This window comes from Gopherus flavomarginatus, chromosome 11, assembly GCF_025201925.1.
Source record: "Gopherus flavomarginatus isolate rGopFla2 chromosome 11, rGopFla2.mat.asm, whole genome shotgun sequence".
NCBI lineage: Eukaryota > Metazoa > Chordata > Testudines > Testudinidae > Gopherus > Gopherus flavomarginatus.
The window spans coordinates 1,485,733-1,507,817 of record NC_066627.1 but is presented as its reverse complement, the minus strand read 5'-3'; the positions used below and the strand labels follow the sequence as shown (position 1 = coordinate 1,507,817).

General features: G+C 62.3%; 1 protein-coding gene and 3 long non-coding RNA genes across 6 annotated transcripts; 1 reads left to right on the top strand and 3 right to left on the bottom strand.

Annotated features, from left to right (window-relative positions):
- Positions 1–10,766: 10,766 nt before the first annotated feature.
- On the bottom strand, positions 10,767–19,719 carry ABHD4 (abhydrolase domain containing 4, N-acyl phospholipase B). Its single transcript, XM_050919076.1, has 7 exons — positions 19,626–19,719; positions 18,018–18,106; positions 16,881–17,256; positions 15,223–15,377; positions 14,914–15,025; positions 12,029–12,215; positions 10,767–11,689 (listed from the first exon to the last, which is right to left on the bottom strand). Exons 1-7 carry the CDS (start codon positions 19,646–19,648, stop codon positions 11,600–11,602), a joined length of 1,032 nt encoding a protein of 343 aa, XP_050775033.1. The 5' UTR covers positions 19,649–19,719; the 3' UTR covers positions 10,767–11,599.
- On the bottom strand, positions 12,357–13,524 carry LOC127031991 (uncharacterized). The gene is made up of 3 exons (XR_007768691.1): positions 13,143–13,524; positions 13,038–13,090; positions 12,357–12,589 (listed from the first exon to the last, which is right to left on the bottom strand). It is a non-coding gene; the product is annotated as an uncharacterized LOC127031991 (long non-coding RNA).
- On the bottom strand, positions 15,520–16,725 carry LOC127031988 (uncharacterized). 2 transcript variants are annotated; one of them, XR_007768688.1, is made up of 4 exons: positions 16,642–16,725; positions 16,367–16,431; positions 16,165–16,232; positions 15,520–16,094 (listed from the first exon to the last, which is right to left on the bottom strand). It is a non-coding gene; the product is annotated as an uncharacterized LOC127031988 (long non-coding RNA). The 2 variants fall into 2 exon arrangements; XR_007768687.1 differs by having other exon boundaries at positions 15,522–16,094; positions 16,165–16,431.
- Positions 15,691–16,643, top strand: LOC127031989 (uncharacterized). 2 transcript variants are annotated; one of them, XR_007768689.1, is made up of 3 exons: positions 15,691–15,748; positions 15,941–16,008; positions 16,469–16,643. It is a non-coding gene; the product is annotated as an uncharacterized LOC127031989 (long non-coding RNA). The 2 variants fall into 2 exon arrangements; XR_007768690.1 differs by having other exon boundaries at positions 15,723–15,816.
- Positions 19,720–22,085: the final 2,366 nt, after the last annotated feature.

Sequence of the window (22,085 nt, the reverse complement as noted above, 5' to 3'; positions counted from 1 at the left end):
TCTCAATGATGTCACTTGTTGGCGACAAGCGTCATCATCAAGAGGTGTCCCCGCCAAAATGCTGCCGAATTTCAGCGGCATTTCAGCAGATACTCTTCCGGGGGCCAGGACGCGAGCTCATTTAGATGCCCACGCGGGCACCATGGCACCTGCAGGCACTGCGTTGGGGACCCTTGCCCTACAGAGTCAGGTGCTCTTGCCATTACCTGGGACTTCCTGTAACTTTCCACTGTAAGGGAAGGGGGCTCAAACTAGAAACCAAAGGACTCATGCCTTATGCAAATCCTATGTAAGGGTGGGGAATGAGATAATCCTGGCTGTCAGTTCTCCCGTCACCCACCCGAGATGACAGCTGGAAACAACTAAGACTGAACTAGGGGGGAACTGGGCCCAGGCTGGAGGGGTGTCTGGCCTGTGAAGGTTATTAGAACCACATTTAGGGTGAGAACTTACGTGGAACCAGTTTCTTTAATGTATTAAGCTTAGTTTGTGGGCTCTGTTTTATTTTCTTAGTAATCAGCCTTGTTCTATCTGCTACCTCCTTAACTACTTAATACACTTGTTCTAGTTCATACATTTATTTCTGGATTAAAATACAACTCAGTTTAGGTGATTTCTAAAGGAGGGGGCGGGAATTGTGCATACCCTCTTCCACATCGAGGGCAGAGGCGAATACAATACATCTTTGGGTCTGTACGCCAAGGGAGGGGGACAGCTGAGTGCTGCGGCAAGTCCCTGAAGCTGAGTCTGTCCAGAGCTGATCGGCGGCTGGGTGTGGCCCTGCCTGCGTGGGGGTTAGAGGAAGTTTGCAGAGCCTGGCTCAAGGGGGCCCAGGCTGGCAGAACAGGTAGACTAAGTGATATCAGCACATCAGGTGACTTGCCAAGGGGCCCACCCCGTCACACCAGAAACCAGATCTCCTGAGTGGGCCTGGGAAGGAAGAATTTTCCCATCCCATGAGAATTTTGGGGATTTTGTATCCCAGATTGAAATGATGAAAACATTGAAATCTCAACATGTTTTGTGGACTGACAAACTAGGAAAACAATTTAGGTAGGATCAGTTGAAAGCCGTCATGTTGACAACCTCAGCATGTTTGTATTTTGATCTTTCCTAATGCAAGTAGGGGGGAATGAACCACTAGTGCAACTTGCCACGGGCTGTGGTGGATGCGCCATCGCTGGAAAGCTGGAAATCGAGCCTGGCTGTTTTTCTAAGCCACCTCTTCAAGTCCAATTGCTGCGACCGACCTTGAACTTAGGGAAGTCCTGTGCTATGCAGGAGGTTCAGCCCACATGATCACCCCGCTCCTTTCTAGTCTTTGAATCTCGGAAAGTTTGTGTGTTCTATAGACACCAAAGTGTGATACACCCCCAAAGTGAGACAGCCTGCTGTGAGAACCTGGAGGACCGCAAAGGATAATAGCCTACTACTGTTTAGGCCTGTCAGAGCTAGGGCTTGACCCAAAGCCTACTGAAGTCAACGGACATCTTTCCACTGATTTCCATGGGGTCTTGATTCAGACCCCTATTAATTGTCAAAGCAATTTAGAGGAATTAAGTTAAACCCCTTTGAAAGCACCATATATTGGGCTTTCGCCCCAGTACTAGAGGGAAGACATAGATTGTGAGTTCAAAGATTGCTGACCCGTGAAGCTGAATTGCCATTTGCAAAAGGCCCGAACAGGGCACGGACTGAAGGCTTCTGCAATTTCCTAGCAAGGTCCCCCAATTAGTGCTGTTGTGCAGCTTAAAATAAAGTGAGAGGAGCAGTTAGTGCTAGCTGGCTGGGCTCAGTCGCCACAGGGGGAGTCCTGAAGAAAGCCATCCCTCAGCCCGATGGAAAGTTACACCTCCCAGAGGGCAAGGATGCCTTAAAAGTTTTCTGCCCTAACTTTTCCCCTGGTACAAAACTGGAAAGGGAAACGGGATGACTAATGGAAAACTTTCTCTGAAAGCTTCTTCAAAAACTCTTTGCTGTTTTCATCAGAAACCCGGGAACACTAAAAAAAAAAAGGCTGTGACTCAAAGATTTTGTTTGACCCAAAACTGATTGTTCCTTACAAATGCCAATGGCCCAAAACAACCTGGCTCTCCCGGAGATACCACCGAGATGGCTCATCCTCCTCCATCTCTTTTCTTCAGCTGGTCAGTGCCTGAGGCGCTATGGTGGAAGATGGAGCATGAAGTGCCCTTCACCCAACATCTGGGCATAGGCCAGGTCCCGGAGTGGCAACGGCGGCCCCCGGGGGATGCGCAGCCGGAACTCCTCCGTGGGCTCTGCGGAGGACACCAGGCTGCCTGCCAGTCGGTGGTAGCGGTAATTCTCCTCCCACGTGCCTCCGTCTCCAGCCTCCCACAACGAGAAGGACGGGGGAGGCAGGGGTCTGGAATTGCGGAGCCAGCGTCTCCAAGTCAAGGCCGCCTCCAAGGACGAGGTCTCCAGGTGGCGGCGCAGTGTGTCTGGGGAGCTGAGCAGCACCTCTCTGGGCTGGAAGAGAAGGGGGGTGTTGGGTTACAGAGGGGCAGACAGAGCCAGGTGGGGGGGCTTGGGCCTCACCATCTCGCTCACCGTCCCCCTGCCCCTCCACCAGCAGCTCAGCAGCCCTGATGCCAGTGATCGCTCCTCCCACGACCTCCTCAAAGAGACCGTGCTCCCCATGGTGGGGTACCCTCCCTGCCTGCCCTGCCCTGTGCCCCATGCCTGGGGGTGGGGGCTGCACAGCCCCTGGAGCGATTGTGACCTCAGGGCTGGCCAGGGGGCTGTCACACTGCACTCAGCCTGGGGGGCCAGGGGGTCTTGGCGCCCCTTCCTGCTCCCCTCCCCACCCCACTGAGATCCCTGCTCCCCACTGCCCCACACAGATCTCTGCTCCCCCAATGCATACCCCCCTGCTCCCCGCACCCCGTGCCCCCACTCCCACACAGATCCCTGTGCCAACCCCCCACTGCCCCATTCCAGGTGTCTCCCGCTGCCCAAACTCAATGCCTATCCTTTCTGGAGCACCCCCTCATCTCCACTCCCCCATCCATCCCCCACTGCTTCCAGAACATGCCCCCCCTCGAAATCAGCTGCCCTCCCCACTCTGCCACCTGCTTCCTCCCACCCAGCCCCCACCACAGCCAAAGTATCTCCTGCAAATCTCTGCTCCCCACCCATTCCAGGGCACCCTCCCTGTCCCCCCTGGGGCCCACCATCCCTTTCCCTCATTCCTCCTCCCTGCTCCGATCACCCCTTCCCAGCAAGACAGACACTCCAGGGCCATCCGCTTAATATCCTGCTCTTTATTCTCAGCCTCCCCCTCACTCCCTCCTCAGCCACGTCCTCAGCTGCCCCGGGGCCGCCTGGCCCGGATCCCCTCGCTGCAGCACCGCCTCCTGGCAGACCGCCCAGCCCAGCTCCGCCAGCGACGCCTCCACCCTCTGCAGCACGGAGAGGGACAGGCACCGGTCCCGGTAGTGGAAATTCTCCTTCCAGCTCCTCCTGGCCTGGGGAGATGGTGCGGCAAAGCCGGGCCGCGGGGAACTCACGTCTCCAGCGCTAGTGGGCGTCACTGACCTGGGGGGCAGCGGGGTCTGGAAAGGAACAGGAGAGCCTGGGTCTTAGCAGAGGTGCCCTAAGGAGAACTCAGAGAACATAAGAACGGCCCTACTGGGTCAGACCAATGGTCCGTCCAGCCCAGTGTCCTGTCTGCCGCCAGTGGCCAATGCCAGGTGCCTCAGAGGAATGAACAGATCAGGGAATCATCAAGTGATCCATCCCCTGCCGCCCATTCCCAGCTTCTGGCAAACAGAGGCTACAGACACCATCCCTGCCCAACCTGGCTAACAGCCACTGAGGGACCTATCCTCCCTGATATATATATAGATAAAGCCAGAAGGGACCGTTGTGATCACCTCGTCGGATCGCCGGTATCAGCCAGGCCAGAGAACCCCCCTGAATTAATTGCTATTTCAGTAGAGTGACATATCCAATATTGAGTTAAAAAACTGCCATTGCTGGCAAATCCACTGTGACCCTGCTAAGTTGTTTCAACAGTTCGTTTATTCTCACTGTTAAAACCTTATTTCTAGTCTGAATTTCGCCAGCTTCCAGACATCGGATCTTGTTAGACCTTCTTGGCTAGCGAATTATAACATTTCTGCTCCCCACATAGGTACCTATAGATGGGATCAAGTCACCCCCAGACCGTCTCTTTGTTAAGCCCAATAGATGAACTCTTCACTCCTATCACTGTGAGGCATTTTCCCCAGTTCTTTAATCACTCTCATGCTCATCTCTCAACTCTCTCCAACTTATCAACCTCCTTCTCGAACTGTGGGCACCAGATCTGGACACAGGATTCCACCAGTGACCAATACAGAGATTAAATAACCTCTCCGCTCCTCCGCGAGGTTCCCGATCATGCCTCCAAAGCTCACATTAACCCTTTTGGCCACAGTGTCACACTGGGAGCAAATGTTCAGCTGATTCTCCACTGTGACACTAAAGCATTTTCACCATCACTGCTTCCCAGGATAGAGTCCCTCGCCCTGTAAGTATGTCCTGACTCATGTGTGTGCATTCAAAGGGCGGATTAACTACATTGGTTTACACACACCCATTAGGTTCAAAACAGAGCAATTGTCCACACGCCCTCCCCACTCCTTACAAAATACACTCAGCTTACTCTGCACCACACAAAATACACCCTTCCACAACACACAATTATGATCTGGTCAGGAATTTTGACCTTTTTTTTTTTTTTAAACAGATGAATGTCCATTCATTGAAACCAAAACTTTTGGATGGAAAAGGTCAGTTTGGAGAATTTTTCAACTGGAAAAAAAAATTAAAGTTGTTTTGACATTTTCAAACCAAAAGGGTTTTTTTTTTCTGGTTCTAAAACCAGCTTTTCATGTGGAAATTGGAGTGATGTTCGAGTAAAAATAAAATTTAAAAATCATCACCACCAATGTGAAAGATTTTGAGTGACCCAGGAGCTGGCTATAAATTACATACCACATTTGGTGGTGATTTTCAGGATGCACACACTCCTTGCAACGCTGACACATACATGCAAAAGTAAGGCCCCACCTCCTCCTCCGATGCTATGGACAGCCCCCAAACCAAAATTGTTGGGGGCATTTATGATTCATTAACATTTTTGAGGATTCCGACTTTGTGGGGATTTGTGATGGGAGAGTCGGTCTGTCTTGAAAACGCTCCCTGGATGGAAGCAGTTTTCCCAGCCAGCATGTGTCAGTGAGCAGCTAGCGCGTGCTGTGCATTGTACACGTATTGCATGGGGAAGGCAGAGTGTGCGCGTGTGCACATGCAGACCTGTTCGGGGGCAGGGGAGGACAATTGTAACAGGGTCCCAAGCTCGGGGAAGCCCCCCAGATTTCAGTGCAAAGAAAGTGAGATGGGAAGGGACACAAAGTACCAGGGCCCAGCTTTCTCGTGCCAGGCCTGTGTGTGTCCCTCCACCCTTCTCTGTGCTGTCACTCACTGCACAGCCGCCGAGCCCGCAGCACCAGAAGAGCCCTCGTCTCTCCCCTGCCTTGCACCGGCTGCAGGCTCCCCCTGGCGCGGAGACTGGCTCCAGGGAGGCACCACTCCCCATCTCCATGCACCCACTCCGTGCCTGGGAGCCCCGGAGGAGAGAGAGGAAAATTGTGACCTCAGAGTCCAGCCATGACCTCACAAGAGGCTGACAGCGTCATAGAGGGAGGTCTCAGCCAGATCCAGAGTGATCTCATTGGATCCTCACCAGAGCCCAAAAGGATCCTGCCAGGATCTCAGATAGGCCCCAACTTGCCCCACTGCCTCCCCAGCCAGATCCCAGAGATCCCCCAGCTCTCATCAAGTCCCCTTGGGTCCCGTCCCACCCTGTTATCCCTCTCCAGGATCCCCCCATCTAGCTCCCAGGGCTCTGTCCCATCCCCCCCAGAGCCAGACACCCTCCCCTTCACCTTCCATTCCTCCCCTTGCTTACTTCTGCCCCATCGCTCCTGATAATCCCCTACAGGACCCCCTAATGCTCCCCACAGCCCCGGGGCAGCCCACAGCCAGATAGAGGCAACCCACTGGTCTGGGATGGATGAGCCCTGGGAGAATATGATGCAGTCGCCAAAAAGGCAAATATCATTCAGAGGTTGGAACAATGTAAATTCCAGGAGATGATGGTCCAACCCTATTTGGCCTTGGATGGCTGCTGCATTTAAATCCGGGCCCCACGCCGTAGGAAAGAGGTGGACAAATTGGAGAAATTTGAGCAGAGGACAGCAACAAAAATGATCAAAGGCTTAGAAAACCCAGCCTCTGAGGAGAGGTTAGATCAGGGATCGGCAACCTTTGGCACATGGCCCGTCAGGGAAATCCGCTGATGGGCCGGGCTGGTTTGTTTACCTGCAGTGTCGGTGGGTTCGGCCGATCGCAGCTCCCACTGGCCATGGCTTGCTGCTGCCGGCCGAGGGATGTGCTGGCCATCGCTTCCCGCTGACGGGCCGCGTGCCAAAGGTTGCCGCTCCCTGGGTTAAAGCAATTGGACCTGGTTAGTCAGGAGAAGAGACAGAGGGGTCAGATCTGTGAAGGCTGCTCTAGAGAGGCTGGGGGTCAATTGTTCTCCATAGCCGCCGAGGGTAGGACGAGACGTGATGGGCTACACACCACTGCAGTGAAAGCGGGGCCAGGGCTCCAGCAATCGCTGTCCAGTCAGAACCGATGCAGCGAGCCCAGAGGGGCCAGGGCTCCGAACTGCCCGGCCCTGGCACACGTTAAGGGAGGAGAGGTTAGATATTGGGAAAAACCCCTTTCTAATGCTCAGGGGAGCGAAGCTCTGGACCTGGCTCCCAGGGGAGGTCGTGGAGTCCCAGTCCTGGGAGGTTTTTAAGAACAGGGGGACAAACACCAGCAGAGCTGGTCTCCGGTCACTTGGCCCAGCCGCAGCCCAGGGGGCAGCCAGGATAGTTCTAGGATTATTCCAGCAGCAGCAGCAGCAGCAGCAGCAAGAGGGGGCGCCCTGCTGGGAAGGGCCACAGGGGGGCAGCACATGCTAAGGAATGAGAACAGGTCTCCACTGATAGAAACCTGCCCTGCAGGCCGGGCATTGGAGTCAGCGCCCCTCCACTGAGCCCCACATACCCCACTCCCCCTAGCCCAGCACCCCCTAGCACTGCCCTCAGGCCAGCCCTGCCTGCAGGGGAGAGCGCCCCCTGCTGAGCCCCCCAGACTGCTCCCTGCCCCACAGCGCCCCCTAGTGCCACCCTGGTGCCAGCCCTGCCTGCAGGGGAGAGCGCCCCCTGCTGAGCCCCCCACCCTGCTCCCTGCCCCACAGTGCCCCCTAGCACTGCCCTCAGGCCAGCCCTGCCTCCAGGGGAGAGCGCCCCCTGCTGAGCCCCCCACCCTGCTCCCTGCCCCACAGTGCCCCCTAGCACTGCCCTCAGGCCAGCCCTGCCTGCAGGGGAGAGCGCCCCCTGCTGAGCCCCCCACCCTGCTCCCTGCCCCACAGCGCCCCCTAGCACTGCCCTCAGGCCAGCCCTGCCTCCAGGGGAGAGCGCCCCCTGCTGAGCTCCCCACACTGCTCCCTGCCGCACAGCGCCCCCTAGCGCCACCCTGGTGCCAGCCCTGCCTCCAGGGGAGAGCACCCCCTGCTGAGCCCCCCACACTGCTCCCTGCCCCACAGCACCCCCTAGCACTGCCCTCAGGCCAGCCCTGCCTGCAGGGGAGAACGCCCCCTGCTGAGCCCCCCACACTGCTCCCTGCCCCACAGCACCCCCTAGCACTGCCCTGGGGCCAGCCTTGCCTGCCAGGGGAGAGAACTCCATGCTGAGCCCCCCACACTGCTCCCTGCCCCACAGCACCCCCTAGCGCCACCCTGGTGCCAGCCCTGCCTGCAGGGGAGAAAGCCCCCTGCTGATTCCCCACCCTCCTCCTTGCCCCACAGCACTCCCTAGTGCCACCCTGGTGCCAGCCCTGCCTGCAGGGGAGAGCGCCCCCTGCTGATCCCCCCACACTGCTCCCTGTAGCCCAGCGCCCCCTAGCGCCACCCTGGTGCCAGCCCTGCCTCCAGGGGAGAGCGCCCCCTGCTGAGCCCCCCACCCCACAGCACCCCCTAGCACTGCCCTCAGGCCAGCCCTGCCTGCAGGGGAGAACACCCCCTGCTGAGCCCCCCACACTGCTCCCTGCCCCACAGCACCCCCTAGCGCCACCCTGGTGCCAGCCCTGCCTGCAGGGGAGAACGCCCCCTGCTGAGCCCCCCACACTGCTCCCTGCCCCACAGCGCCCCCTAGCACTGCCCTGGGGCCAGCCTTGCCTGCCAGGGGAGAGAACTCCATGCTGAGCCCCCCACACTGCTCCCTGCCCCACAGCACCCCCTAGTGCCACCCTGGTGCCAGCCCTGCCTGCAGGGGAGAGCGCCCCCTGCTGATCCCCCCACACTGCTCCCTGTAGCCCAGCGCCCCCTAGCGCCACCCTGGTGCCAGCCCTGCCTGCAGGGGAGAACGCCCCCTGCTGAGCCCCCCACCCTGCTCCCTGCCCCACAGCACCCCCTAGCGCCACCCTGGGGTCAGCCCTGCCTGCAGGGGAGAGCGCCCCCTGCTGAGCCCCCGCTCCACTCCTTGCCCCACAGCACCCCCTAGCGCCACCCTCCCTCCCCACCCATGAACTGTGCATCCTGGAGCCCCCGGCCTCACCCCACACACAGCCGCAGCCTGTGGACTGTAGCATGGCGGGCAGGGGGGGCTCTTTATTGAACTGTAGCCTTTGCTCCCAACAGGGACCCAGGGGAAGACATCTAGTGTCTCACCCACAGCTGCTCCTGTCCCCTTCGGCCGCTCCGGCGGCCTCCTGCCCTGGAGCAAGCGCTCCCTATGCAGCTCCAGCTCCAGCAGCACCCAGGGGAGGGGGCCTGGGCGGCGGGGGGTTGCGCTGGCTCCCGGGGGTGCCCTGCTGGATGATGGAGGAGAACGGCAGGTCCGAACTGGGCCCTGAGAGGAGAGCGTCAGCAGGGGCAGCCATGCAGCGGGGCCAGGCTGGAAGAGAGGAGCACATATTTGGGGCACATGGTTCATTTCCAGGCTGCAGAGGGGCTGGAGCGCAGAGCCTGGGCAGGTCCCAGACAAGGATGGGATCCGCCCCGGAGAGGGGCAGGTGGGATGCTCTGCTCAGAGGGGCTGGATATTTCTGAGCAAGCCCAGGGTGAAGGGTCAGGGCCAGTCCCTGGAGAGAACCCGCCCGTCTCACCCATGTAAAGGGCACAGGTGTAAAGCAGAGCAAGAGGTTTCCAACTAATTGATTTTTCACCAAAAACTGCATGTTTGGAGGGCTTGAAACAATGCACCAAATTCAACGCGCAATTTCAGTGTGTGCGTGCGTGGGGTGGGGGAGGGGATCCAAAGCTCCCGTGCCCCCGCGGTTCACGTCGACTCGCAAAGGAATTTCAACCTCACATGTGGCCAGGCAAGAAATTCAAAAAGAGCAAAAGGCGCCTGAAACGGCCACATCAGACCAGGACACTGGAGTGGGGGCGGGTGGGGACAATCATTTCAAATCAAGGATCTTTCCATCCACGCTACGTGAAAGGGGAGTTTTCCGCTGCAACGACCAAGTGGGACACGTTTGGCTTTGGTGCCCTGCCAGGCATCGTGGGATTTCCCAGTTCTGCCCCCAAAGCCCCTAATTACACAGCTCGCCCCGTGGCCTCTGGCGAGCCCATTCCCCAGCGGCCCTGAGGCCTCAGACCCTGCCTCCTGCAGCACATGGCCCACGGCCTCACTGGCTCCCCGCCGCCACGGCCACATCCCTTGCAGAGGGGCCCCTCTTTGAGCTGCAGAGGGAGCAGGGGAACCATGAAGACGCCCTCAGCTCAGTCAGGGCACACGGGCTCCTCGAGGAGCGGCTCAGCGGACCCTACCACCCCCCGCCGTCTCCGGCACCCGGGGACTGGCCCCCAGCCCCTCATACTTCAACCTCTTCCCAGGGGAGCCCAGGCTCCCCGGGGCAGCTGGGCCACTGTCTCCAGCCAATGCATCACGCTGCCCTCACCCCACAGGGCACCACTGGGGCAGCGAGGGGGGGGTCACCTCACAAGGGGGTCCCATGGGGCTGCTGAGTGCAGGGTCCCGCTGTGACAGGACAGTCTCAAAGGGGAGGACTTGGAAGAAGAGAAAGTCCCACGGCCCCCCTCCAAAATTCACCCAGTGCTGAGATGCAGCTGGCTCTGGGGTGGGGCACAGGGCTGTTTAAACAGGGACCCTTTGTCTGATGCGCCCTAGCACCCCGTTGGGATCAGCACAAGGAGACAGGCCCCTCCTGAGCCTCCCTCCCTGCAGCACCAGGCTGGGCACTGGGGTCAGAGCTGAGCAAACGGAGACTTCCCCCCACCCCGGTACTGCACTGAGTGAGGGGGAACCACCACCCACCCTGCTGAGCCCCCCACCCCACCCCCAGCACTGCACTGAGGGGGGAACTGCCCCCACTGAGCCCTCCACCCCTCCCCACTGCACTGAGCGATGGGGACCACCCCCTGCCGAGCCCCCCTCCCTGCTCCTTGCAGCACCAGGCTGGGCACTGGGGTCAGAGCTGAATGAAGGGAGACCGCCCCCCACCCTGCTGAGCCCCCCACCCCAGCACTGCACTGAGGGGAGATCACCCCCCGCCAAACCCCCCACCCCACCCCACTGAGCGAGGGCAGACTGCCCCCTGCTGAGCCCCCCACCCCACCCCACTGAGCGAGGGCAGACTGCCCCCTGCTGAGCCCCCCACCGCTAGCACCACATGCAAAGTTTTCCAGTGTTGTTTTGTTTATTAAGGTAGAAACTTGGTACAAACTGGGGATCCCGTACAAAGCTCAGCGGCGCGGCCCGCAGGGGAGCTGACGGGTTCGGAACATGGCACTTAGACGGTCCCAGCCGGACCCTAGCGGGGGACCATCCCTTGGGCTTCAGCATCGAGGCCTCTCCCTGCCCAACCCGAGCCCCAGGGCAGAGCTGGGACAGGGCCGCTGGCCGGCCGCGCTGTTCAGTCCCACATGGGCTGGGGGGCTCACGGGGGCACAACAGGGGCAAAGGACTCCTGGCAGCTTGCCAGCCATGTGCATTCAAAACTGCGTTGCACATACACGACCACAGGGTCCTCGTGCCCCATAGGTGGCTGCAGGAGCTGAAGGCACATCAGGAGGGTCACAGAGCAGAGGGAGATGTGGATGGCGGGGGGGGGTTCTTTTCCCCCTCCCCTGCCCTGGGGCTGGATTACATCTAGCACCCTAGAGGGGAAAGGCCCCCCATGTCCCCCCCTTCCCCTGGGCGTCTGGGTCCCTCGCTGGGCCATGTCTCCCTCCCAATACCCCCACAGGGGAGGGGACAGCCCAGGAGTGCGAAGCAAAGGGGAAGGGGGGAATGAACCAGCCCAGGAGACAGAGGAATAAAACCCTCAATCAGCACAATCTTGATGCGTCCCCACCTCCCCCAACTTGGGGCCTCGGGGCTTCAGGTGCAGCGAAGGAGCCTAGGTAGCTGGGGGGGGAGGCAGGCTCTGGGGAGGCACAGGGGGCCGCAGCCTGTGGCCCAGCCCCGCCAGGGGGGCGTCTGTGCCCCCGCGTTGGGGTGGGGTGGGTCCGTCAGTCCACGGAGTCGCAGATCTCCTGCACGGCCGCGTTGAAGGCAGCGGGCTGGTCGGCGTAGACGTGGTGGGAGGCGCCGGCGATGGCCTGGGCAGGAGAGAAATGGGGGGGGCGGATGTCAGGAGACAGGTTTGCGTCCCTCCCTCCCCTGCAGCCTGCCCCAAGGTGCAAGGCTCCCTTCCCCCCTAGGGCATGTCTACACTGCAGCCCCCCACCCCTCTGGCTCAGGTCCCCATGGACCTGCCCCCTTCCCTCACCTCACCCCTCCAGGCCTGGCCCCCATGGACCTGCCTCTTGCCCCCCCTAGGCCTGGCCCCCATGGACCTGCCCTCTCCCCCTCACCCCCCCAGGCCTAGCCCCCATGGACCTGCCCCCAGCTACCCCTCCCCAAGTCCCTCCCCCATACCCGGGGGCCCACAGCCGTACCAGGTGCCGGACGTAGCTGTGGGGCCGCAACTCTCGCACCCGGCGCCCAGTGCTGGTGTCGATCCAGGACTCGGCACCATAGATCAGGGTGATGGGCAGCTCCCGTGGGAGCAGGTGGATCCTCTCCAGCATGGGGCGGCGCGCCCAGCCCAGTGCCTGCGTCATGGCCTTGAACGCCGTCTCACCGCTGGGGACGGGGGAGGAGTGAGTGCTCCCCGGACGCCTGGGTCCCTCGCCGGGCCATGTCTCCCTCCCAATACCCCCTCCCCACCCCACGGGCGTCTGGGTCCCTCGCCTGGTCTGCGTCCCTCTCCCAATACCGCCCCCCACCCCACGGGCATCTGGGTCCCTCGCCCGGTCCGCGTCTCCCTCCCAATACTGCCCCCCACCTCACGGGCATCTGGGTCCCTTGCCGGGCCGTGTCTCCCTCCCAATACTGCACCCTCGAATGCCCGGGTCCCTCGCCTGGCCCGTGTCTCCCTCCCAATACCCCCCCACCCCACGGGCATCTGGGTCCCTCACCGGGCCGTGTCTCCCTCCCAATACTGCACCCTCGAATGCCTGGGTCCCTCGCCTGGCCCGTGTCTCCCTCCCAATACTGCACCCTCGAATGCCTGGGTCCCTCGCCTGGCCCGTGTCTCCCTCCCAATACCCCCCCACCCCACGGGCATCTGGGTCCCTCGCCCGGTCCGCGTCTCCCTCCCAATACTGCACCCTCGAACTCCTGGGTCCCTTGCCGGTTTGCACCTCCCTCCCAATACTGCCCCCGCCCCCACCACTGCCCGGGCGCCTGGGTCCCTTGCCCGGTCTGTGTCTCCCTCTCAATACCCCACGCCTAGATGCCTGGGTCCCTCGCCCGGTTGACGTCTCCCTCCCAATACCCTCCCCCCCGTGGGCGTCTGGGTCCCTCGCCCGGTCTGCATCTCTCTCCCAATACTACCCCCGACCCCACGGGCATCTGGGTCCCTCGCCCGGTCTGCGTCTCTCTCAATACTGCACCCTCGAACACCTGGGTCCCTCGCCCGGTCCACGTCTCTCTCTCAATACTGCACCCCCGAACACCTGGGTCCCTCGCCGGTCCACGTCTCTCTCTCAATACTGCACCCCCGAACACCTGGGTCCCTCGCCGGTCCACATCTCCCTCCCAATACTCCCCCTATCTCATGGGCGTCTGGGTCCCTCGCCCGATCCACGTCTCCCTCCCAATACTGCACCCCCAAACGCCTGGGTCCCTCGCCCGATCCACGTCTCCCTCCCAATACCGCTTCCAACCCCGCGGGCATCTGGGTCCCTCGCCCAGTCCGCATCTCTCTCCCAATACTGCACCCCCGAACGCCTGGGTCCCTCGCCGGTCCGCATCTCCTTCCCAATACCGCCCCCTACCCCACAGGTGCCTGGGTCCCTCGCCGGTCCGCGTCTCTCTCCCAATACCGCCCCCCATCCCACGGGCATCTGGGTCCCTTGCCGGTCCGCATCTCTCTCTCAATACTGCACCCCCGAACACCTGGGTCCCTCACTGGTCCACGTCTCCCTCTCAATACCTCCCTACCCCATGGGCATCTGGGTCCCTCACCAGGCTGTGTATCCCTCCCAAAACTGCACCCCCGAATGCCTGAGTCCCTCGCCGGTCCGCGTCTCCCTCCCAATACCCCCCCACCCCGCGGGCGTCTGGGTCCCTCGCTGGTCCATGTCTCCCTCCCAATACCTCCCCCAGCCTGCGGGCGTCTGGGTCCCTCGCTGGTCCATGTCTCCCTCCCAATACCCCCCCACCCCGCGCGCGTCTGGGTCCCTCGCTGGTCCATATCTCCTTCCCAATACCTCCCCCAGCCCACGGGCGTCTGGGTCCCTCGCTGGTCCATGTCTCCTTCCCAATACCTCCCCCAGCCCACGGGCGTCTGGGTCCCTCGCCGGGCCGTGTCTCTCTCCCAATACTGCACCCCCGAATGCCTGGGTCCCTCGCCGGTCCATGTCTCCCTCCCAATACCCCCCCACCCCGCGGGCGTCTGGGTCCCTCGCTGGTCCATGTCTCCTTCCCAATACCTCCCCCAGCCCACGGGCGTCTGGGTCCCTCGCCGGGCCGTGTCTCTCTCCCAATACTGCACCCCCGAATGCCTGGGTCCCTCGCCGGTCCATGTCTCCCTCCCAATACCCCCCCACCCCGCGGGCGTCTGAGTCCCTCGCTGGTCCGCGTCTCCCTCCCAATACTGCACCCCCGAACGCCTGGGTCCCTCGCCCGGTCCGCGTCTCCTTCCCAATGCCCCCCCAGCCCGCGGGCGTCTGGGTCCCTCGCTGGGCCGCGTCTCCCTCCCAATACCCCCCCACCCCGCGGGTGTCTGGGTCCCTCGCCGGGCCGCGTCTCCCTCCCAATACCCCCCCACCCCGCGGGTGTCTGGGTCCCTCGCCGGTCCGCGTCTCCCTCCCAATACCACCCCCTACCCTTCAGGCATCTGGGTCCCTCGGCCGGTCCGCATCTCTCTCCCAGTACTGTCCTCCCCACCGCCCGGGCGCCTGGGTCCCTCGCCCAGTCTGTCTCCCTCTCAATACCCAAAGCCTAGATGCCTGGGTCCCTCGCCCAGTTGGCGTCTCCCTCTCAATACCCCACTCCCACCCACTGGGTGTCTGGATCCCTCATCCTGTCTGCATCCCCCTCAGAAACCACCTCTCACCATGATCACCCTCTGGGTCCCCATTCCCCCTCCCTTGGCATGGCGTCCCGGACACCTGGGTCCAATTCGCCGTCCGAGTCTCTTCTCCCTGGCATTGGAGCCTGTGGGTGAACTCCCCACACGGGCATCCTGGAAGCATGGGACCCATTCCCTCCCTGAGGCCTGGGAGACGGTGGTTATCCCAAGGGGTTGGGGCTCCCTGGCCCCCCTGCCCCTCACCTGGGCGCCTGGGCGTTGCAGTGGTAGATGTACTCCGAGATGGTGTCATCCTCAAAGAACTCCGCAAATTTCTGCTTGAAGTCAGGACGGAAGCGCTGGACAAGGCCAGGGCCTGGAGTGGGGGACGTGGAGACAGACAGACATCCCGTTACGTGGGGGGAGCTGTGGAGGGGGACCTGCCCCAGAGATTCACTTCCCTGCCCCTCCAGTCCCACCTCCTGCCCCTAGTTACCTCCTAAAATTACTCACATCCCTCAGCCCCATTCCTCCCCCTCCACAGCCCTTCTCCCCCGCCCCGCAGCGACTCACCCCAGGGCCCGGCGACTCTCAGCACGGCCAGGGGGTTGGAGCGCCCCAGGACAGCGGCCATGGCCTTCACCCAGGTTGGGGGAGGTCGGATCTGGCTGGGGTCGGTGGGGCGCACGGGGAAGCCCCAGGGGTCCACCAGGATGAGGTGCTTCACCCTGTGCCAGGCCGGGGGGGGCAGCAGCAGAAAGGGTAAGAGACAGACCCACCAACGCCCCCACAAGGCGGCCCACAGCTCCGCCCCCCGCAGATTTTCCCCCATCCCACACAGACAGACAGCCCCCGACTCAACCCCCACCCCTAGACACCACCCTGCCCCCAACCTCTGTCCTCTGAGCCCCTGGGCATGGGGGAGTCACCCCCACGGGATCCTGGCCGGGATGGAAGGGGGTGGACAGGGGACCAAAGGGCTGAACGAGGACCAGGCAGTAGGGGTAGGGGAGAGACGGGGCAAGCAGCAGGGCAGGGCATGCACGGGGCGGGGGTCTCACCTCTTGGGGTATGTCAGGCAGTAGGATCGGGGGGGTAGGTAGCAGGGGCCAGGCTGCAGGGGCCTCACCTCTCGGGGTACGTTAGGCTGTAGGATCGGGGGGGTAGGTAGCAGGGGCCAGGCTGCTGGAGGGGCCTCACCTCCCAGGGTACATCAGGCAGTAGGATCGGGGGGCAGGCTGCAGCAGCCTCACCTCTCGGGGTACGTCAGGCAGTACGATCGGGAAGGTAGGTAGTGGGGGCCGGGCTGCAGGGGCCTCACCTCTCGGGGTACGTTAGGCTGTAGGATCGGGGGGGTAGGTAGCAGGGGCCAGGCTGCTGGAGGGGCCCCACCTCTCGGGGTACATCAGGCAGTAGGATTGGGGGGCAGGCTGCAGCAGCCTCACCTCTCGGGGTACGTCAGGCTTTAGGATTGAGGGGGGTAAGGTAGCAGGGGCTGGGCTGCAGGGGCCTCACCTCTCGGGGTACGTCAGGCTGTAAGATCGGGGGGGTAGGTAGCAGGGGCCGGGCTGCAGGGGCCTCACCTCTCGGGGTAGGTCATGCTGTAGGATCAGGGGGCAGGTGGGAGGGGCAAACTGCAGGGGCCTCACCTCTCGGGGTACATCAGGCTGTAGGATCGGGGGGGTAGGTAGCGGGGACTAGGCTGCAGGGGCCTCACCTCTCGGGGTATGTCAGGCTGTAGGATCGGGGTGGGGACAGGTAGCAGGGGCCAGGGGATCTCACCTCTCGGGGTACGTCAGGCTGTAGGATCGGGGGGCAGGTAGCGGGGGCCAGGCTGTGGGGGCCTCACCTCTCGGGGTACGTCAGGCTGTAAGATTGGGGGGGCCAGTAGTGGGGGCTGGGCTGCAGGGGGGAAGTGTCTCGCCTCTCGAGGTACGTCAGGCTGTAGGATCAGGGAGATAGGTAGCAGGGGCCAGGCTGCAGGGGTCTCACCTCTCGGGGTAAGTCAGGCTGTAGGATCGGGGTGGGGACAGGTAGCAGGGGCCAGGCTGGGGGGCCAGGGGGTCTCACCTCTCGGGGTACGTCGGGCTGTAGGATCAGGGAGATAGGTAGCGGGGGCTGGGCTGGGCTGCGAGGGTCTCACCTCTCGGGGTACGTCAGGCTGTAAGATTGGGGGTCAGGTAGTAGGGGCCAGGCTGCGGGGGGGGAGGAGCGGGGGGGAAGTGTCTCACCTCTCAGGGTACATCAGGCTGTAGGAGGCCGCCAGGAAGCCCCCCAGGCTGTGGCCCAGCAGGATCATGGTGGTGATGCCCATCTCCCGGCGCCAGTCCTCGATGGAGCGCACAAACTCGGCCTCGGCGCCCTGGGCGTCATGGGGGAAGGGGGGCCGGGAGCTGCGCCCAAAGCCCAGCAGGTCGAAGGCGTGAAGGGGCCGCCGGGCCCCGAGCCGGTCCAGGTTGAGCACCCACAGCCCCACGCCGCCCCCGAAGCCATGCACCAGCACCAGGGGGGTGCGCCCCTCGCCCTGCTCTGGACACAGCGAGACGGTCCAGATGCGCGCCCGGCCCGGCAGGGTCACATACCGCCCCACGAACTGGCTCTGCAGGCCTGTGTGGGGAGAGGGGTCAGGGGGGCCCTGAGCCAGACCCCCATGGAGCTGCCCCCCTGCCTGGACCCCAGCTGCTAGGCCCTGAGCCAGCCCCGCACATCCCAGCCCCCCCAGAGGCAGTGTATCCCCCTGCCTAGATCCCAGACTGGTCGCCAGGCCCTGAGCCAGCCCCACACATCCCAGCCCCCCAGAGGCAGTGTATCCCCCTGCCTAGATCCCAGACTGGTCGCCAGGCCCTGAGCCAGCCCCACACATCCCAGCCCCCCAGAGGCAGTGTATCCCCCTGCCTGGACCCCAGCCTGGACATCAGGCCTTGAGCCAGCCCCCCATAGGGGCATGTCCCCAAGCCCAGACCCCAACCCAGCTGCCAAGCCCTGAGCCAGTCCCCCACATGCCTCCACTTAACTCCTGGGTCCCCCCGTGTGCTCCCATGAGGGATACACTCCCTAGACTCCTACCCAAGCCCCTGGATCAGCTAGCGCACACATAGAGGGTACTTAACCCCTTGGGTCTCCCAGACCCCCGCAGAGGGCGTCCTGGGTCCCCTTCCCTGATACAATTGGGGCTGGGCTGGGCGGAGTGTAAGCACGGGGGGGCTCCGACCCAGCCCCCTTAGAGGGATATACCCCATGGCCTCCTTACTCAGCTGCTGCTGTTTGCCCCCAGCCCCCCCCCGCGCCCCCAGGAAATACACCCCACGCCCTACCCAGCCCCGGACACCCCTCGTAGAGCGGGGTCCCCCGCTGGTTTCAGCACTCACACTGCAGGATCCGGGCCTCCACGTTCTTCAGGTGGGACATGGACGTGGGGCGCCAGGCAGGGAGCCAGCCGCTGAGCCAGCCCTGGGGCCTGAGCCGGGGGGGGGGGCAGACAGATGGCCACGCAGGATGGACAGACAACACAGGAGCAATGGGGGGGAGGAAGGGACACATGAGTGACCCGTTGGGGTCTGGCTCCAAATGAGGGCATGAACTGACCCCCCCAAATAGAGGCACTCAGATATCTCCCCCCTCCCCCAGGCTGGGGGGGGCCCTCACCCTCCTGGGGGGCAGAGGCCCCCACCACTCGCTTTGCCTCTCTCACTGCAGTCCCAGCTGCCCCCCACAGGATCCCAGAGCTCCTCTCCCAGGGTGCCACTGCCCCTTACTGTGCACCCCCCCAGGGGCTTTTCAGGGTTGCTGCCCCATGGTGAGGGGCAGGAGCTCTGGGGCAGGGATATTGCTGAGTCACTCACCAGGGGAGCAGGTGCTGGCTGCCTCCTCTTGGTGGGGGCGGGGAGGGGACAGACATCCAGGGGACACCCCCCTCCCCCAGTGGGGCACAGGGACAACAAGATCCAGCTGTTTGCTCCCCCCAAACAATCTGACAGAATGTGTCAACCCCCTTCCCCGCTTCCCTCCTTCCTGCCCCAGATAACCACCTCCCACTAGCCCCCTCTGGACTTACCCCCAAAAAGCCCCTCCCCCTCCATGCTCAGCCCCCCACAAGAGTCCCCTACCCCAATGACTCCTGCTCCCTCCCCCTCTCCCCAAATAATTCCCTTCTTCCCGCCTCCCAGCAGCCCTCTCCCTCAAGGATCCCTCTCCTCGCTTCCCAAACAATCTCCTACCCGCCAATAACCCCCTCCATTCCTTCCCCCAAATCCCCCACCTGTTCTCCCCCCGCCCCAATAACCCCTCCCTCTGCCCCAAGAGCCCATATCCTTTCCCTCCTCTGCCTAGTCCCGCGATAGCCCCCCTCCTGCCTTTGCCAGACCTCTCCCCCCACCAACCCCTCTTCCACCGCCATGCAGCTTCTACACTCCCCAGCCCCCCGTTTCCAGCTCCCCCACTCTGTGCACGCCACGAGGGACCCCCGCGCACGGACAGGCACACAGCTGCACGGCCCTAGGGGCCCCTTCTCCCCAAACCTGGGAACTGCCCCCCAAGGGACCCCCGCGCACGGACTGGGGGGCGCGGGCATCCCCCCACAGGCACACAGCTGCACGGCCCTAGGGGCCCCCTCTCCCCAAACCTGGGAACTGCCCCCCAAGAGACCCCCGCGCACGGACTGGGGGGCGCGGGCATCCCCCCACAGGCACACAGCTGCACGGCCCTAGGGGCCCCCTCTCCCCAAACCTGGGAACTGCCCCCCAAGAGACCCCCGCGCACGGACTGGGGGGCGCGGGCAGCCCCCCACAGGCACACAGCTGCACGGCCCTAGGGGCCCCCTCTCCCCAAACCCGGGGAATGCCCCCCAAGAGACCCCCGCGCACGGACTGGGGGGCGCGGGCATCCCCCCACAGGCACACAGCTGCACAGCCCTAGGGGCCCCCTCTCCCCAAACCTGGGGACTGCCCCCCCAGGGACCCCAGCGAGCGAGCACTCACCGTTCCTCCAGCTCCTCCTCCATCCGCGGCCCCAGCTGAGCTCATCGCCAGAGCAGCTGACCCGGGGGCGGGGAAGGGCGGCTGGGGAGTCAGGGGGCGGGGTTAGCAGGGAGGGGCGTGGCCTCGGGTTTATGAATGGGAGAGGGCGGGCCCATGCCTGGGTTGTGTAACTGGAGGATGGGGTGGGGCCGCTGCCGACCCCAGGGGAGGGCGGAGTGGTCGGGGGTTGTGGCACTGTCCGGGGGCGCTACCCGGCCAGGGACCCCGGTAATCTTAGGGTGCGGCCAGCAGGAAGCTGGGGTTCCGCTCTGCGGGGTGTGCCCGCATCCGGTCTTGGGGTGCTAGGACTGGGGAGATGTGCTACACGTGATCTGGCCCGGGGCGGAGGGGCACAGGGAGGGCAATGGGAAAAGGAAGGGCTCATGTGGGGGTGGCTTGGAGAGCACATGGGTTATAAAGGGGGGCTCATGGGGATGGTTTAGTGGGGGGCACATGGATGGTAATAGGGGCTCAAGTGCGGATAGTTTAGTGCGAGACACGGGTTATAATGGGGGCTCAGATGGGGATGATTTGGGGGCACATGTGTTATGATGGGGGCTCAAATGGAGAATGTTTGGGGGCACAAGGGGTATAGTGGGGGCTGAGATGGGGTGATTGGGGGCACATGGGGTATAGTGAGGGGCTCAGATGGGGGTGATTGGGTCACATGGGGTATAGTGGGGGCTGAGATGGGGTGATCTGGGAGCACGGGGTATAATGGGGGGCTCAGATGGGGATGATTGGGGGCACATGGGTTACACTGGAGAGCAGAGGGGTGGAAGGGATAATACTGTATGGGGGGAGCTCAGATGAGGGTGATTTGGGGGGCACATGGGTTACACTGGAGAGCAGAGGAGTGGAACAGATAATACTGTATGGGGGGGCTCAGATGAGGGTGATTTGGGGGGCACATGGGTTACACTGGAGAGCAGAGGAGTGGAACAGATAATACTGTATGGGGGGGCTCAGATGGGCCTGAGTTGGGGGGCACATGGGTTACACTGGAGAGCAGAGGGATGTAAGGGATAATACTGTATGGGGGGCTCAGATGGAGTGATTTTGGGAGCACATGGGTTACACTGGAGAGCAGAGGGGTGGAAGGGATAATACTGTATGGGGGGGCTGAGATGGGGGCTGATTGGGGTCACATGGGTTACAGTGGAGAGCAGAGGGTGGAAGGGATAATACTGTATGGGGAGGCTCAGATGGCAGTGATTTGGGGGGCACATGGTTTACACTAGAGAGCAGAGGGGTAGAAGGGATAATACTGTATGGGGGGGCTCAGATGGGGTGATTGAGGGCACATGGGTTGCACTGGAGAGCAGAGGGGTGGAAGGGATAATACTGTGGGGGGGGCTCAGATGGGGGTGATTTGGGGGGCACATGGGTTCCACTGGAGAGCAGAGGGGTGTAACGGATATTACTGTATGGGGGTGATTTGGGGGGCACATGGGTTCCACTGGAGAGCAGAGGGGTGTAAGGGATAATACTGTATGGGGGGGCTCAGATGGGGGTGATTTGGGGGGCACATGGGTGACACTGGAGACCAGAGGGGTGTAAGGGATAATACTGTATGGGGGGCTCAGATGGGGTGATTTGGGGGGCACAGGGGTTACACTGGAGAGCAGAGGGGTGGAAGGGATAATAATGTATGGTGGGGGCTCAGATAGGGGTTATTTGGGGGGCACATGGGTTCCACTGGAGAGCAGAGGGGTGTAAGGGATAATACTGTATGGGGGGGCTCAGATGGGGGTGATTTGGGGGGCACATGGGTGACACTGGAGACCAGAGGGGTGTAAGGGATAATACTGTATGGGGGGCTCAGATGGGGTGATTTGGGGGGCACAGGGGTTACACTGGAGAGCAGAGGGGTGGAAGGGATAATAATGTATGGTGGGGGCTCAGATGGGGGTGATTTGGGGGGCACATGGGTGACACTGGAGAGCAGAGGGGTGAAAGGGATAATACAGTCTGGGGGGGCTGAAATGGGGGTGATTGGGGGCACATGGGTTACACTGAAGAGCAGAGGGGTGGAAGGGATAATACTGTATGGGGGGGCTCAGATGGCGGTGATTTGGGGGGCACATGGTTTACACTAGAGAGCAGAGGGGTAGAAGGGATAATACTGTATGGGGGGGCTCAGATGGGGTGATTGAGGGCACATGGGTTGCACTGGAGAGCAGAGGGGTGGAAGGGATAATACTGTGGGGGGGGGGGCTCAGATGGGGGTGATTTGGGAGGCACATGGGTTACACTGGAGAGCAGAGGGGTGTAACGGATATTACTGTATGGAGGTGATTTGGGGGGCACAGGGGTTACACTGGAGAGCAGAGGGGTGGAAGGGATAATAATGTATGGTGGGGGCTCAGATGGGGGTGATTTGGGGGGCACATGGGTGACACTGGAGAGCAGAGGGGTGTA

Coding starts and splice junctions, on each gene's coding strand:
- ABHD4 (XM_050919076.1), bottom strand. CDS start 19,648: ATGGAGGAGGAGCTGGAGGAACG. Junction 18,107..19,625: donor GAGGAGGAGCTGGAGGAACG/GTGAGTGCTCGC, acceptor CCCCCGGCTCAG/GCCCCAGGGCTGGCTCAGCG. Junction 15,026..15,222: donor GAGAGTCGCCGGGCCCTGGG/GTGAGTCGCTGC, acceptor CCCCCACTCCAG/GCCCTGGCCTTGTCCAGCGC.